This window comes from Phocoena phocoena, chromosome 14 (genome assembly GCF_963924675.1).
Source record: "Phocoena phocoena chromosome 14, mPhoPho1.1, whole genome shotgun sequence".
Classification (NCBI taxonomy): Eukaryota; Metazoa; Chordata; class Mammalia; order Artiodactyla; family Phocoenidae; genus Phocoena; species Phocoena phocoena.
In genome coordinates this window covers 74,883,775-74,900,853 of record NC_089232.1, presented here as the reverse complement: position 1 = coordinate 74,900,853, position 17,079 = coordinate 74,883,775, and the positions used below count along the sequence as shown (strand labels likewise).

At 34.1% G+C, this 17,079-nt stretch overlaps 1 protein-coding gene across 4 annotated transcripts in view; it reads right to left on the bottom strand.

Annotated features, from left to right (window-relative positions):
• The window catches only part of PUM2 (pumilio RNA binding family member 2), a 70,964-nt gene that overhangs the window by 41,879 nt on the left and 12,006 nt on the right, over positions 1 to 17,079 (bottom strand). For all 4 annotated transcript variants that reach the window (XM_065891743.1, XM_065891744.1, XM_065891745.1 and 1 more), the window contains exons 4-9: positions 16,780 to 16,949; positions 13,632 to 13,902; positions 13,293 to 13,386; positions 6,478 to 6,603; positions 3,632 to 3,774; positions 1,813 to 1,942 (exon numbers count right to left, since the gene is read on the bottom strand). In XM_065891743.1, the coding sequence (XP_065747815.1) occupies positions 1,813 to 1,942; positions 3,632 to 3,774; positions 6,478 to 6,603; positions 13,293 to 13,386; positions 13,632 to 13,902; positions 16,780 to 16,949 (934 nt within the window). The remainder of the gene's footprint in view (positions 1 to 1,812; positions 1,943 to 3,631; positions 3,775 to 6,477; positions 6,604 to 13,292; positions 13,387 to 13,631; positions 13,903 to 16,779; positions 16,950 to 17,079) is intronic.

Genomic DNA, 17,079 nt, shown 5'->3' with positions numbered 1-17,079 from the left:
GCAGCTCTGGGAGAGCAGCTTCCATGAAGCAAGTATACAGCTGGGGTAAAAAAGGAAAATAATGGGAATGCCCCCATTCTATTATCATTTGTACTCCAGGGACAGCAATATTAACATCCTTTTTTTCATTCAGTAGGCTAAACAAGATGATAAACTCAGACCTTAGAATTTCAGAGAGAACAGAATGAATGTAATTGATACAGAACTCCTCAAAATAACATACAGAAATATTTAGCAGCATGTAAAAAAAAACCCCTCAATCATGTAAGTCAGGATCATTTCCAATGCATTAAACACATCTCCTAAATGATCTGAATAGAAAATTTATCTACAGTACAATTAATGAAAACTGGAACACGTATTTCATTAATCAGTATAGTTGACTCTTAAACAATGCAGGGGTTGGGGCACCAACCCTCTGTGCAACTGAAAATCTGCAAATAACTTTACAGTTAACCCTCCATATCCACTATTTTGCACCCCGCAGGATTGAAACAACCACAGATTGTGTAGTACTATAGTACATATTTATTGAAAAAGATCCACATATAAGTGGATCCACGCAGTTCAAACCCATGGTTAGCTGTAATCTACAGCTGAAGGAGTAACTACTCATATACTGAAAGTGGAAAGATGGCGTGCTTGAAAGTGAGTCTTCAGGAATGAAGAGAAATGAAGGAATAGAATGGGAAGTGATGCATTATCTACGGACATTCAAAAGTAGCCTTTAAAAACATAACAAGTGCTAACAGATAACTAATAAGAACCTGCTGTATAAAACTAAATAAAATAAAATTCAAAAGAACCAAACATAACAAGTGCTGCTTCATTAGCTTAAGAAAAATACCTTCCTTCCATCTTCCACTGTTTAATATTAAAGTACTAATTTTGTATTTAGTTTCACAAATTTACTTCACAAAAAATGTACTTTGTTGGCCTTTTCTAAAAGTTGTACTGTGGCAACGGGCAGAAAACTTTAGTAAATGCTGATGCCATTAGGTTATAAAAACCAACAGGTTAAAATACTATATAAATGTGCTAAACAAGACTGAGCAATGTTCTAAGTGGAAAATGTTAGCTGTACACTTTTCAACATTAATTAATTAAATGACTAACTATCCTTGTAAGGCAGAAATGGCAAACAGGTTTTGTTTGACATACCACCTAATGGTTTTATTTCTTAAAGCACTGCATTAAGAATTCTGGGCTGAGGGCTTCCCTCGTGGCACAGTGGTTGAGAATCTGCCTGCTAATGGAGGGGACACGGGTTCGAGGCCTGGTCTGGGAGGATCCCACATGCCGCGGAGCAACTAGGCCCGTGAGCCACAACTACTGAGCCTGCGTGTCTGGAGCCTGTGCTCCGCAACAAGAGAGGCTGCGATAGTGAGAGGCCCGCGCACTGCGATGAAGAGTGGCCCCCATTTGCCACAACTAGAGAAAGCCCTAGCACAGAAACGAAGACCCAACACAGCAAAAATAAATAAATTTATAAATAAACTCCTACCCCCAACATCTTAAAAAAAAAAAAAAAAAAGAATTCTGGGCTACACTCCACTGGAAAGACGCTTTGATTTACACCATAAACAGACTTAAGAAAAAAAGGTTTTTGAGAATTCTAACACATATTTGCCATCCCTGTCATTGTCTCACAAACAATACTGATTTCAACTATTGGCACCTGAGTTGTAAATAATGCACTGCAGGGTAGGCAAGATTTAAAGACATTTCTTGATTTTTCTCACTCCTCAGTGTGAGAATCTACATTTAACATTTTAAGCCTATTCAAATTTCCACAATTAACCAACTATATACCTGGCATGCCGGTAGCAAGACCCTGACCAAAAGCCAAAGTTGGATTTGCTGCTGCAAGTGATTCAGCTTGCTGCCCTTGCTGGCCCTGATTGGGAGTAAGAGGGCGCTGACCTGCTCCAGCACGAAGAACCTACAAAGGACAAACAATTTCCTTAAAAACGAAATTATAAAATAACAAATTTATCTCAGACAACTCTGTATATATCACAGATAGCCTTTGGATATTCTCTGAACATATTTACATTCAATGAAATGTCAGTTTACCATAAAAAAATACAAATAACGTAACACCAAAAACATAATCTATTAAGCAACATGGTAGAGGGTCTTCAGGAACAACTATTTCCAGTATTTGTGCTCTTTAACCTACCAACGTAGTATTAAAATGAGAGACAGATATTTGGGTGGTGAGAAGGGAATGGCAAAATCTTACATGAAGACAAAAGTTTAAATTTTATTATTTTCTAAGACTGAAAACTAAATTAAGTATAATTATTCAATTAGTCTGGTACGAGATTGTGGTGCAGAGTGAAAACTTCAAATTGAACCAAGTTTTCAGAATTCAGAAGCTTTAATTAAAGTGAGTAAAAAGCTGCTTTTTACTGTAAAACCTTAGGGTTAAAAAAGGAACAAAAGATTTCATCAAAAAATGTGAAAACTCTTAAGGCTGGTCAAACTGCTTTGTAATACATAGTTGTTGTAGTGAATATATACACAAGCATGATACACATTAATTTCACAAAGGTAAATGCTTAAACAATTCAGGACAAGGGGGATTCATCTTAAGTCCATCCGTGTAAGTAAGCATCACGCACAGGTATATGTGATGTTTAGGCAATGTGATATTTTTATCTGCCCAAAGAAGACACAGATTTAAAAAGAATTTATTAAATGGTGCTGTGGTATAATCTACAAGGACTGAGCTAAAGGACAGCTTTAACAGAATATCAATATAGTTTAAAAGAAAATTCAACTGCCAAGTAACACTATACTTGTCATTAAGTTGCTTCTTTGGTATAAATATGATAAATTTGGGGCTTCCTTGGCGGCACAGTGGTTGAGAGTCCACCTGTCGATGCAGGGGACACGGGTTTGTGCCCCAGTCCGGGAAGATCCCACATGCCGCGGAGCAGCTAGGCCTGTGAGCCATGGCCGCTGAGCCTGCGCGTCCGGAGCCTGTGCTCCGCAACGGGAGAGGCCACAACAGTGAGAGGACCGCGTACCGAAAAAAAAAAAAAAAAAAAAAAAGATAAATTTGACAAACAGAATTCTGGAATTTTTATCAGAATTTTTCTTTTACATTTATTTATAAAAATAGTTCCAGAAAAGTGGCTGAAATTTTAAAAAAACCTTAAAAATAAACATTTTCTGTTTTAAGAAATTAAATCTAACCTTTAGTGAAAATATTTCATCTTTCCTCACTTAAAAACAAAGTACCCAGTAATCTCCTTTTTCTGGTCAGAAATATATTAATATTTAAAATAGCAATTTAAATACCCAGAAGAAAATGAAATGACAATTACTTTGACAGAAACATTATGAGCACACTTTAAGAAGTGATGAAAAGAAAATTTAAAATTGCTAGAGATTTCAAGACAGTTTCAATAATAGAAATGTTGAAATGGAATACAACCAGATCTTTAAGTTCATATATATGACTACTGGAGAAAAAAACCACATAATCAATATTTGTATGCCAACTGTATGATAAGTACTGTGCTACATATTGGGGAAAAAAAAAACCACAGATCTTGAATGCAGGGAGCTCATGAAATTTCCAAGACTCTTCAGGTAGTATTTAATGAAGGCAGGCCTATACCTGTTGCTGTCCAGGCTGAGCTTGTGATGCTGCTTGCTGATTTGCTGTGTTGTTTGCCGCAGCTGCAGCCTGCTGCTGAAATAAATTGGCTGGATACACCCCCCACGGAACACCATAATACTGAGGTGGAACCACTGCCGGACCTAAACCCCACATCCCACCCCCCCAAAAAAAATAAAAAAAGTCACTACATTTTATAGATAAATAAGGTTACCATTAGATCATAAAAAAGGGACAGTGCATAAGACTTAGAGCAGATGTCCTTACAATCCTCTACCCACATACAACTGTCTTCCCTTTTCTCTTTTTCCCAGTTTTACTAGAAAGTCTCACTGAGGTATGGATTATTAAAAAAGAAAGTATTCAGAGGTGACAGCAGTCGTCTTAATGAAAAGATGTGAACTAAACTCAAGAAGACCAATGAACTGACAGGACACTGAACCATCTATTCAACACCTATTATTGAATGCTAGTTTATGCATTTGATACTGGCAAATAGGAACATTAAACACCATAGAACTGTAAGATTTCCTATACTCAACTCAGCATTTTCTTTAAAAAGGAATTTTAAAAATTGAAAACAAAACATTTTTGGCTTTTAATTTGTAATCTATAACATAAAACTAGGGAAAATGTTGGTACTAAGCTTGCTACAACTGTATTTTAATTGTAAACTGTGAATTTTAAAATAGTCTTCATATCTGAAACAGAATTAGTTACAATTCTCACAAAACAATTGAAAATCACGTAAAAACAAATGAAACATCAGTGTCTTTATGGTTAGGAAGATGGAACTAGTAAGTTAAGACAAGAAAGAACTATGAAATATAATCATGGACATAGACATAAAAAAGCAAACCAGGAAAAACCGAATGAATTCTTGCTCTATTCTACTTTATTCAAGATAAAATTTCATTTCTGGACAGTAAATAGTATCACACAATAAGCCCTGCCATTAAACTAATGATTACGATGTCATGTTTCCTGACTGATACATGTCCCTAAATTCCACTGATATGATTTTAGTATATCTAATGTGTATACCTTAGAAAGTCAAACTCTTGGTTTCACTTTGTTTTGGAAGAAAATAAAGCCCAGTATAACTGACTCAATCACTAAAATGAAAAGCTTTGAACAGTTTAAAGGTAAAATATATTTCTAAAGATAGTTTAAGCACAATCTACAATGAAGACTCTTAAAATATAGAAAAGGATTTATGAAGAAAGGATACACTGTCAAAACAAAACAAAAGAATCAGACATCCATCTAGAACCTCTCTGTCCAAAAGTAGCCGGAAGTCATCTGTGGCTAAACAATTAAAAGCTGGAGAGCCTGAATTAAGATGTGCTGTAAGTATGTAATACACACAGGATTTTGAAGACTTAGCATTAAAAATAAAGTATCTATTAATAATTTAAAAAATACTGATTACATGATATACTGGGCTAAATCAAACATACTGAAATTAATTTCATCTGTGGTTTACTTTTATAATGTGGTTACTAGAAAAATCTAAGTACATTATCTGGCTCACGTTCTATTTCTACTGAACAGTGCTGATCTTAGAAAGCCTAAGTAAGTTCAGAACGCCAGGAATCCTCATCTCAAAACTAATGACCTCTTAAAGTTGCTTCCTTCAGTTCCATAGATTAATGATTTTATGTATGTATGATATACTAGCACTTTACATACTAACATCCAGTTAAATAGTACCAGGAAAGCTCACATCTTTATGGAATCACATGCAGATCTATACCAAAGCTACTGAATGTGACAGGTTAGTTTCAGTCTGCTAAGATATCAAACAAGAATTTGAAATTAACATTTTTTTCAGGTCTTAAAGTCCTGAGTATAAAAAAAAAAGCCTATGAAAAGACTAACTGTTCTGCAGTCACAATAATAAATAACTACCAGAAGTGGATTTAAAATTAATTGATCAGTGATAATTCAGTGAACTTATCAGTGACAGCTTAAAGTTATGAAAAGTTAGCCAATCAACAGACTCAACCCAAGGAACACAATTCTATAGCTGACATCTCCCTCTTCCTGCCTTGGTAACCAACATAAATCATGCTTAAGACAAATTCATTCCTGTCTCTGTAACTAACTCAACATAAAACCACCTTCCCCCCAAATCCTATAGAAGATCAGCAAATCACTCTGCTCAGTAAGTCTGTGCCTAACCGGTACACAACTCTCCCTTACTTAAATAAGACATAAATACAGTTTGGTTTAAAAAAATTTTTTTCCCAGCTTTACTGCCATACAACTGACATGTGACACTGTGTACTTTCGGTTTTTACTTCAGATTTTGAGTGGTGGTTATCAGGCTTTGACACTTAATAAGTTCTTTCCACCTCAATCCCACCTTTTTGTCCCTCAGCTTGCCTGCACATTTTAACATTGCTAATTTAACTTTACTTTTTAGATACTCATTCTCTTAAGATCACTGAACCTCTTTACCTTGTACTATCCCTGACCTGGGTATTTATAGCAGCTACCCCCAGTTTATTTTCTGAGAAGTAACTTTATTTGCACTGTCTCTGTGGGTAATGGGATCAGTCACAAGAATAAAGATTTGTGGCTGCTAATGTAAGATTTCTGAGACTATAAAACTAAAATGTAAAACAGCTATGTACAGGAGGAAACGAGTTATCTGACTTCGGTCTTCTCCTGTAGCATTACAGTCGAAAAATAAACTAACTCTCTGGAAACTTCAGTTCATTCTGGATAAATGTTTCAGTTTTTTCCTAGAAACTTCAAGTTGCCCAAATAGACAAAAATAAAGCTTATCCCCAAATTAAAACTAAATCCATAACAAGCAACAAGTATGAACAGTAAGTTACCTGCTAATGTTGCTGCTGCAGCCAATCCTGCTGCAGTATACGGATCAGTCCCTGGAGGAGCAGCACTAATAATATATGGATTTGGCACAAATGCAGCTGGAGCAAGGCCTGCTGAGAATACACCAGCTGTATTTTAAAGGGGGAGAAATAATAAATAAAAAAATATGTATGATTTTCTTCATCAGGTTAAAAAAAAAAACATTTCTTCTGAAATTAGGGTTGGTGGGGGAGGAGAGGGTGTATAATGATTCTAATTCTTATTAACTAAGTGACCTTGGGCATGTAATACAACCTGACTCTGGGGTTCTTTGTTTATGAAACTGGTTTATCACCAGTGATTTTTGTTAGAATTAAATATACATGACTGTATAGTACTAGCACATACACACAATAAATGTTTAGAGCTAGAATTGTTATTGTTCAATAGTGGTTTTTCATTCAATCCTTATTAAGCCATACTGTGAGCTAGGGATTCAACACTGAGAGAGACAGATATGATCTACACCCACAAATCACTCCATCTAGTGAAAAAAACAAACAAGTAAGTTGGCAATTAGAATATAGTGTAAGTGCTATATGAGCACAGAAAGTAGGGGTATCCAAGAAGCTTTTGGTAGGATGGAGTGGGGCTGTAGTGTATAAGATAAAACTGGAGTTATAATCAGAATGAAGACTCATGAAGAGTTTCCTGGGTCATGCAAAGTAGTTTGGACTTTATCTTGAAAATAAAACAATGAAGAGTTTTAAGCAGGAGCGTAAACCCACTTCTGAGTCTAATATATGCCAATATAGATTCGGTTAAGGCTAAGAAAGATTTTAAAATATTCATTTGCGGTACTTATTAAAGAAAGAAGAAAACTGCTGGTATTGAGCAGGAATCGGTATGTAGACCTTTTATCATAAGGTACTAAAAAATTACTTTGAAAATGTACTGCGAGAGTTTCCTCTTCTGGAAACTAACTGTGACAAGTACAAGGTAGGGAAATAATTAAAGAGAATGTGTTTAAAGTTAAAGGAGCTCAAAAAGGTTCAAGTTAAAAGATGATGGTGGGGAGATATGGGCATAAAGCAGGTGGACATAAAACAATTTTTTAAGAAGTATTCAAAGGGTACATTTATCTTAAAATCTAGGTCTTAAAATCAAGATTCAGAAACCTAATTCTAACTATATTACAGTGGCTTTCACATTTTGTGACTGTAACCCACAATGTAAAATACATTTCCCTAGTGTCCATATACACACACATGCCACAAACAAAAATCTCAAAAAGATATTTATCCTTATGAGGTTCCAATGCACTCTATTTTCTATTTAATTTTTCTCTTCATTGATTTCTAAATTACTTAATTTTAAGAAATATTGGCCACAAGCTACAATACTGATTTCAAGCCCAGGCATAGCATGGCCATTTGAAAAATCTGCTTTTAGTAAAAAAAATAAGAATTAAACAGAGGGTTCAACAAAATCCTTGCACTATTTAAAAAAGCATTTGCTCCAAGTTGCATTTTTAGCTATGTCCTAGGTCGAAGGTTTCAAGATTTACTTCTGGTTCCTCTACTGTGATTATCTTTATGACAAGAATAAAGATGTATTGATATCCATGTTCTACTCCTATAACTACAAATCGAAAAGTCAGGGCCTAATTTTATATTCTATATTTTTAGGATTAAAAAAGATTGCTTTTAAAAAATGAGATACTATTTAAGTATATAACATGGAAAGCCAAAGTCCTCATGTAACCTTTACTGGCAGGTGGTTTATAGCCTTCTAAAACATTTTTTTTTTCAATTTTAGACATGATTTTAATATAGCTCTCTCCATATTTATATTACAAAGCAGATAAGAAGCAGGAAGGTTTCAAATATTTGAAAAACAAGGAATTAGTGTGACCTAACGGATATATATTGAACCTTCTGCCAAAAAAAATGAAGAAAACTTAGTTTAAGCTCACATGATTCACTTAGAAATATTTGCAACACATTAGACATCAAACCATATGCTTGTTTGTATACATATAAATATGTATATGTTTGCACGTATATATACATGTTTTTGAATCTGTGTTTACATATGCACATATGTATAAATGTATACCCTTCTAAATTTTTATATTTATATACACAAACACACACTCATAAATTTTATATTACAGGGTATAACGGTACTTTAATATGCTTTTTTCACTTGCCAATTAACCACAGATCCCTTTCTAACCACAGATCCCTTTCTATGTCAACAGATACCTATCTAATTCATTTTTGGGGGGGGGGTGAGGCGGGGGTGCTGTGTGGCTTGTCGATCTTAGTTCCTCAACCAGGGATGGAACCCTAGCCCTTGGCAGTGAAAGCAGAGTCCTAACCACTAGACCGCCAGGGAATTCCCTAGTTCATTTTTTTTTATAGCTTCATAGTTTTGTATCCCACTACATAGAAGAAACATGATTTAACCAGTCTACTACAGATATATATTTAGATGAGTCACAATTTTTGCTATAAATAGTGCTGCTATTATTCTTTAAGTATGATACAGCATCATATCCTCATGAAAATTCACGTAAATGGACAAATATATATAATTTCTTGATCCATATTTCCAGATTACCCTCCAGGAAAGTTGTACCGATTTACATTACTACCATAAGTATATGAGACCACCACTTACACTCCCGCTGAAATAGGATATTATCAAACTTTTTAAAAGTTGTCAACATCAGAAGTAAAATAAAGCGTTCAAATTTTTTGGTTTTAATCTATAGTTCTTTGGCTATCAAAGAGAAAAAACATATCAAATCTTTTATACCTTTATTTTTTCTCATTAAAATTTTTAATCCATCAGGAATATGACCCAATTATCTCCAACTTATTCTCCAAAGATATTCTTTTATAATTAGTTTGCAATGTCAAGGTTAAAATTACCCCACCACTGCACCCCAAATACACACACACCCATTTCAGAGTGTTCTTGTTTACTGATCGACTTGTATATTTCTAGGCCAGTGCCACACCATTTTAATCACTGTTGATAATAATTGTTTTGAAATATGGTTGAGTACGTCCACCTCTCATTTTAGTGTTCTATTAATTTTCCGGTTTCACTTTTCTGAGATAAACATCAAAAGCAAACTTTCAAGTTCAAAACAAAAAAAAATCCTGTTGGGATTCCAATCAATATATTAAATTCACAACTTAATTTAAGGAGAATTGACCTCTTTACAGTAATGAGTTTCCCCCAAAGGGCATGTGTCCCCATTTATTTAAGCCTTCAGAAAAAGTTTACAGTTTTCTTTACATACACCTTGAACTGATTTAGTTACTCCCTACTCCACCCCACATCCTGATTACTATGTGCTATATTTCAGTGTTTGTAAGTTTCATCTTCTGGTTCATTTCCTCCTAGGTGACAGCTAATTATGAAACCCACCTATGTCTTTTTTTTTTTTTTCCACAGGTTCTGAAATGGTCTGTTTTCACATCATTTTGTTGTTTCAAGACCTCCGATCTTTGATGACTTAAGTCCTTGATCTCTTAATATTCTAAATAAACATTTTAAAGTTCTTTTCAGAACTTTAAAGTTCTCTTATTTCTACATCTTGGGTGTAAATTCTACTATATGTTATATGACTGCCTTCTGACTGCCCTTTCTTGTTTGCACTGTAATTTCTGTTTTAGATACTATCTTATATGAGATTCTCTTACACTTACTCATCCCAATTGCTAACTACACACCGTAAGGTGAAGTCTCCAAACCAAGTCTTTATTAGTGACTTGGGGGTCTAACCCTCCAACCCCAATCCTGGCACTGTGCAGGCCTTCTGCTTATTTATCCCTCTTGCAGCCCGCTACAGGCCTCATAGATTTATTTCCAGTTTACTCCTATGGATCACCTCTCAATTTCCTATCCTACAGAAATTCCCCAGCCATCAAAACAACCCCACGTTTTTCTTTTCTCTCTCTCTCTTTTGAGTGTGGCTCTATTTTAAAACATAAAATGTATTGTATCTATACCTCTTTCTGGTCCAGTCCATGGGCCAAGTTCTAGCCTGCTACCTATTTTTCTATGAATTAGCTAAGAATAAACATTCTAAAATGGTTGAAAATAATAATTTGTAACAAATGAAAATTATACAAAATTCATATAACAGTGCCCATAGTAAAGTTTTATAGAACACAGTTGTACTCATTTATGTATTGTCTACGACTGCTTTGTGCTATAACAGCAGGGTTGAGTAGCTGTGACTGAAACCATATGGCTTGCAAAATTTAAATATTTACTATCTGGGACTTTATAGAAAAAGTTTGTCAACCCCATTCTAGAATATGCACTGTCTGTTATGGTAGTTATTACCATATATAGCTACTGAGCATTTAAAATGTGACTAGTCTAAACTGAGATCTGCTCAAAGTGGGAAATGCATACCTGATTTCAAAGACTTTATATGAAGAAGAGAATTTAACATTTCTTATTAGTGTTATATTGATTATACTTGAAATATTTTGGATATAATGGATTAAATAAAATATTATTCAAACTAATTTCACTTACTTCTTTTTACTTTTTAAAATGTAGCTACTAAATAATTTTAAATTCTGTGTGGCACATATTATATTTCTCTTGGGACAGTGCTGTTCTAAATGAACTATCAGCCAGCTAAAAGATGACTGAGCAAACCTGGATAAAAGGACTATGATCAACTCTCTCTCTCTCTTTCTATTTAACTATGGAACAAAGATGAAAAGATGGGATCAATTTTGCTAAGTTATGCTTTCTTAGAAATTTCCATTTTATTCAGGTTTTCAAATTTATTTGCATAGTTTCCCAGATGGCTTCACAAAGTTGTTCTAAGTTGTGCCAAATCTTTAAAGATCACGTAAGAAAGAATGTAAATGAAAATACTCCAAGGCATTAAAAAAAGGAACATTTCTAAATTATTTTTATGAAGCAAGCATACTGATATCAAAACTAACAAAAAATGCAAAAATGCACACATACAAACTTAAAGACTAACTTCATTATATGTTGAGTTAAAAAAAAATCCTAAATAAAACATCAGCAAATTAAAAGAGCTCATTAAAATAATTATATACAATTCTTCCAAATCCTAAAAACACAGGAATGCTTCAATTATTAGAAAATATCATTCATAAAATTAATAAATACTAATTAAGAGCTTTCATAGATACCAATTTAAAGATATAATGAAAGACAGGAAGGCATTTACAATGATAGCAAAAGATAAAATACCAAAGAACAAACTTATTGAGAAAGATGCAAACTTACATGAGAAAAACTTTAAAGCAATCATAAACAACACAGAAGCAGACTTGAACAAAATTAAAGATACACTATGTCCTGGATAAGAATACTTAATGTCATAAAGATGTTGATCTTCCTAAGTTAAGATTTTAATCTGATCTGGATGTAAATAAAAGGATTCTAAAGTTCATATAAAAAAGCAAGTAAGAACCAAAAATTTAAAACTCTCAAAAGGAAGAGCAATAATGGGTATCCTAGCCTGCCACATATAAATCATACCACAAAGCGTCAAGAAATAAAAAGTGTTGTACTGGCCCACGAGTAGACAGGAGTCAGTATGTTTCTAACAACGAGTAAGAAGGACTGAAGGACAGGGGTACAGAAGGCTGAAGAAAACTGGAAAAAACAGGTCCAGAGTGCATGCTGCTATTAGAAGTCATCTAGAAATGTGTGGTCATCTTTGATTAAAACCAAAAATAAAATTTTGGACCTGGAAAGACTTCTTGGATTGACATAGAACAATACACAATTAAGGGAACAGAACCAACTTAGTATATCCCACCCACTGCCCCCAAACATACTGATGTTGAGAGTGTTCACAACTTTTCCAACCAGGAAATAAATCAAGGTCAGCCAAAATCAGGTGTAAAAACGGTTCCACGAACATGATAAAATAACATAAATATATACACACACATTTACCAATGTCATATACCTGGTTTTGGTATTGTACTATAATTATGTAAGATGTAGTCATTTAGGGAAAACTGGGTGGGGAATCTCTCTGTACCCTCCTTGCAACCTCATGTGAATCAGTAATTATTTTAAAATAACAACAACAAAAAAAACCCAAAACACATACTAATGCCTGAACTCTACCAGTAACACATATGTAATTGTAATAATTCACATCATAGTAAAGACTATAAAGGTCAAAGACTAAATAGCTTAATGAATTAAGGAAGAAAATATTCAAAGAAATTTTCTTGGGATTCCTATTTCCAACCCATTTTAAAAATAAACATTCTGACTTGATATGAACACCCGTAACTACACTTGAATTTCCAAGTGTTTGATGCTTTCGACTTCACACTGAGAAAAAAACTTATGTGCTCGGACTTCCCAGGCGGTCCAGTGGTTAGGACTCTGCCTTCCAGTGCCGGGGGTGTGGGTTCAATCCCTGGTTGGGGAGCTAAGATCCCACATGCTTCATGGCCAAAAAAACCCCCAAAACATAAAACAGAAGCAATATTGTAACTAATTCAAGAAATACTTTAAAAATGGTCCACATTAAAAAAAAAAAATCTTTAAAAACAAACTTATGTGCTGACAGTTTTTTATCAAGTTATAGATTTTTATTTCACCAAGGACACAAATAAAAGCCAAACTGTTCTTCCCTAATCTTTACTCTTGCCATGTAATCTACTACTGTTTTATCTCAATGAGATGTTTCAAAAGTAATGAAATAACAACATTCAATAAATACGAAAGGAACATTCTAAACACTTTAACACAAGATTTTCTAACAGTGTGATCAAAATGGTAACTCATAAAGACTCACCTATATGTGGCTGCTGAGCTGTGGCTAATGCATATTGCTGCTGTTGAGCTGCAGTTAACTGCTGAACTGTCAGTGCATTAGTCCTCTGAAAGAGCTATTAAGAAAAAAATATTTAATACAAAGATTAGTCTCAGAGCATTTCATTTTTGTTTAGAAAGCTAAGAACAGAATATTATAAATACATATTTGAATCACTTTTTCAACTACAAGGACATTTTATTCAATAAAACACTAAACGTTCAAGAATACCCCTATTATTTATGTCAATGTCTCATAGCACTTCAGGCTATACTAGTACATAGTCGAGAGGAACTTCTTTAAAGGAGTGGCATGCTTTACCTGCTGCTGGGAGTTGTAGTCGAAAAGGCCTACAGTAGCTCCTGAAGAGTCCATTGGTACCTGATTACCAGGATAGTCAAACTGTAAGGAATCCAGACCTACTTGTTCCATGGCATCTAGATTCTGAGTTTCAGGATTTGAAAATTCTTCAACAAGTGGTTTATTAGCTGTAGGATTAGGAAGAGGCCCCAATCCTTCTGGGGGATTAGTATTGGGGCCCAGGCGCTCAACTACTTCAGTTGGAGAGGCTTGACGACTTCCAGGAGTACGACTATGTAAACAAAACAGAAATGTGTAAAAGTAACAAGTATGTCAAAAGGTGAAATGGGAAAGTAGGAAAATCATGAAAAAACAAATGGTTGTAAAACACAGAGGGCAAATTAGGCACCCTAGGTCGCTAACCATTCCACTTTATCACATTTTTTTCTGTTTAATCTAGCTTCCTCTTAAGAGCTGACATGGTTTCATTATTTAAATATCATTAGTGACCATTGTCCCCGATTTGAATAGCATAAAGATATAACTCAATTTTACAGATAAGGAAATTTGCTAATACCAAAATTTAAGCTTAGACTACCCAAAACTTTTGTCTCAAATCAGACAAAGTGAATCGTAGGTATGAACAGCAGACTATCAAGTGACAAATATGGGAAGGCTCAAAACCAAAACCCACCTACCATACTCCCATCCTGTCCACCAGCACATAATTTCCCTAACATCGTGCTTAATATTTCAGGAAAAAAAACTGGCCATAAAGAATCATATGGCCTCCATGACTTAAGGGTGTAAAATATACAATACGACAGAAAAGGGCAGTGAACCAAGACAGAAAGCTGACTCCTGATTCTATCTTTAAGTATTATTTTGAGCAAATCATTTCATCTTCCAGGCCTCAGTTTCCTTGCTGAGACTGAAGAGGTGACCTTGTGGTTCCAAATAACAAGAACAAAAAGACTATTTGTGAAAACCTTCTATGAGCGCTCCAAAAACCATCTTTATCATACCAAATTGTTTCAGCTTAAATCATGAGAATAGAAATGTATAACATATTAATGAAAAATTAAGTATGCACATCAATGAAAAATATAATCCTACACACACAAAAAGCAACTTTCCCCACTGACTAGCCTTCTTAATTTTCTGAAGAAATTTATTAACATTGGACTAAATTTTAAGCACTGACTCTTCTCTTATCAACATCCTTCACAGTCTAAACTTTATTTTCACTTTATTTCTTGACATAATTCTCATTTACAGTCTCTTTCCTTCTACAGAAATATTTTATATAAGATCCTTTCCCTCACAAGAAACAAGTCTGTTCTGGAACCATCGGTTCATAGTATATTCAAATATAAGTACATTAAATAAATGGCAATAACTATTTTACCTGGCTTTCAACGTCAGTTGTTACACCTGTGTAACTGACCCCAACCTTCAGGTGCTTCACATTGAGATAAATTTGCTAACATGTACAGAACGTTTCACAAAGCAACTGCTTAATTACAAGAATTGTTTTCCAGATATTTAGGCAGACTTACATTTTATTTCAAAATTAACCATTGTCCTTGCAACATCAGAAGAAATTTCAAACTCCTTTCCCCTTTATCCGCACCTAATTTTTCATATGAATAATCCCAAGGCTTGTTTTTCATTCAGAATATAGGGGAAGAAAAAAATAAAACTGAAAGGGTCCTCTTTAAAATCAGCCAATTAAAAAAAAGAAAGAAAGCCTGCTATAGTTCATTCCTTTCAGTTCTACTCCAATAATATATATATGTTGATGATGTATCAGTTAATGTACATAATAATGTGTTGCCATAATGACCATATGACCACAGCTATTAGTTTGAAATGGTTTTATATTGTTGAAGACAATATTGTATCTGAAACATTTTATAAGCAATTTTAAATACATACCCCAAACTTAAACAGAATAAAATTAGAATGCTATTGAATGTAAAGTTCATATTAATATGAAGAAGTATAGCCTCTCATACGAAACAACTCTAACAGCAAAAAGTAGAGGATACAATAGAAAAAAGTCATTATGCTATGAGTGGTGCTATTTTCTTGCTATAGTTAATGGTGTATTAACACTTCAATTATAAATGTATACTCTGCAGGTTTATAGTCAACTCAGTTTTAAATGCGTATCCTTGACTAAAACATAAAGATTAAGTAATAGCAGAAGCGCAAAATCAGAATTAGGTCCTAAAACAAACTGAATAGCATTAATTTCTTGTCAAAAGAGGTTTACTGGTTTTGGATGCTTTTTTGCATTTAGAACAGATAGAAATGGCACTGTTTTTAAGAAGCACTGTTAGTCTGCTTTTGATAATTAAAGGCAATAAATGTAAACATGTACCTACAACTAACTGATATTCCATGGTTCACAAGATCGCAAAGAAACAGCTTATTTTCAGGTATAGGCCCCAAAGCATCTGACTACTGAAGTATAAAGTAAAGGAAATCAGTATGAAGAAACAACTCCCTGTATGAAGAAACAACACCCTAATATTTAGATAAATGTGCACTGTCTAATCCAAGTCCAAAGCTTAGAAGAAAAGAAACAATTATTTGTCATAAAGAGACAATAAAAAATCTGCAACTGAACTTAAATTCTGAACTTAAAACTAACTTTGGAAGTCTCTAATATGTTCCCCCCCCTCCTAATTTCAGCAAGATTAAGTATTAGCACAAACTCAGAGGAAAAGGGGGGATAGGAGATACAATTCAGGGATAGAAGGAAGAGGAAACTACAGAAAGGTGCTCAAGAGCAAACCCAAGAAGAGTTTGCCAAGAAAAATCACAGATTAAACCTAAAATTCACTAAATTTTAGCAGGGAGAAAACAGTTAAAATTTAGACTACCATATTAGCAGAAAGGTAACGGCAGCTTCTAACATTATTCCTTCAATGGAATGCATTTGTTTTAGAGACTTTTAAAGAATTGTTTTCTTAAAAAATGGCACATAATCATTAACTAATATTCCTTACAAAAAATTTTAAATCTTCCTCCAGATTAATACAAAGTACAAAGGGAAATAAAAAAAACCAAAATTGGAAAAATGTCTACATCAGTCACATCACCTAGTAGCAATAATCCCTAAAGAGATATGTTTTTCTTCTCGAGAAAGTTAAAATCTTACTTAAAATCTTTGCAATCGGCATCCATTCCATTTGGCAAACCTCTGCCATTTATTTTAGAATCATCATCATCTCCTTGTTTAAGATCTCTGTTTTGGTCCTCCTCAAATGGAGAAGCCTTGCCTTTTTGATCTCCTTTCTCAGGTCCATCTGTTTCAGCATCTCTAGTGCCCTGAGGAAAAAGAATCTGTTTGATTCTGAATATTTAATAGAACACAAAAAAAGGCACCATGAGGTGACCTAAAACTATACTATAGTGCATGTAAACAATAAAAACATTGAATCTTATTTTAATTTCATAG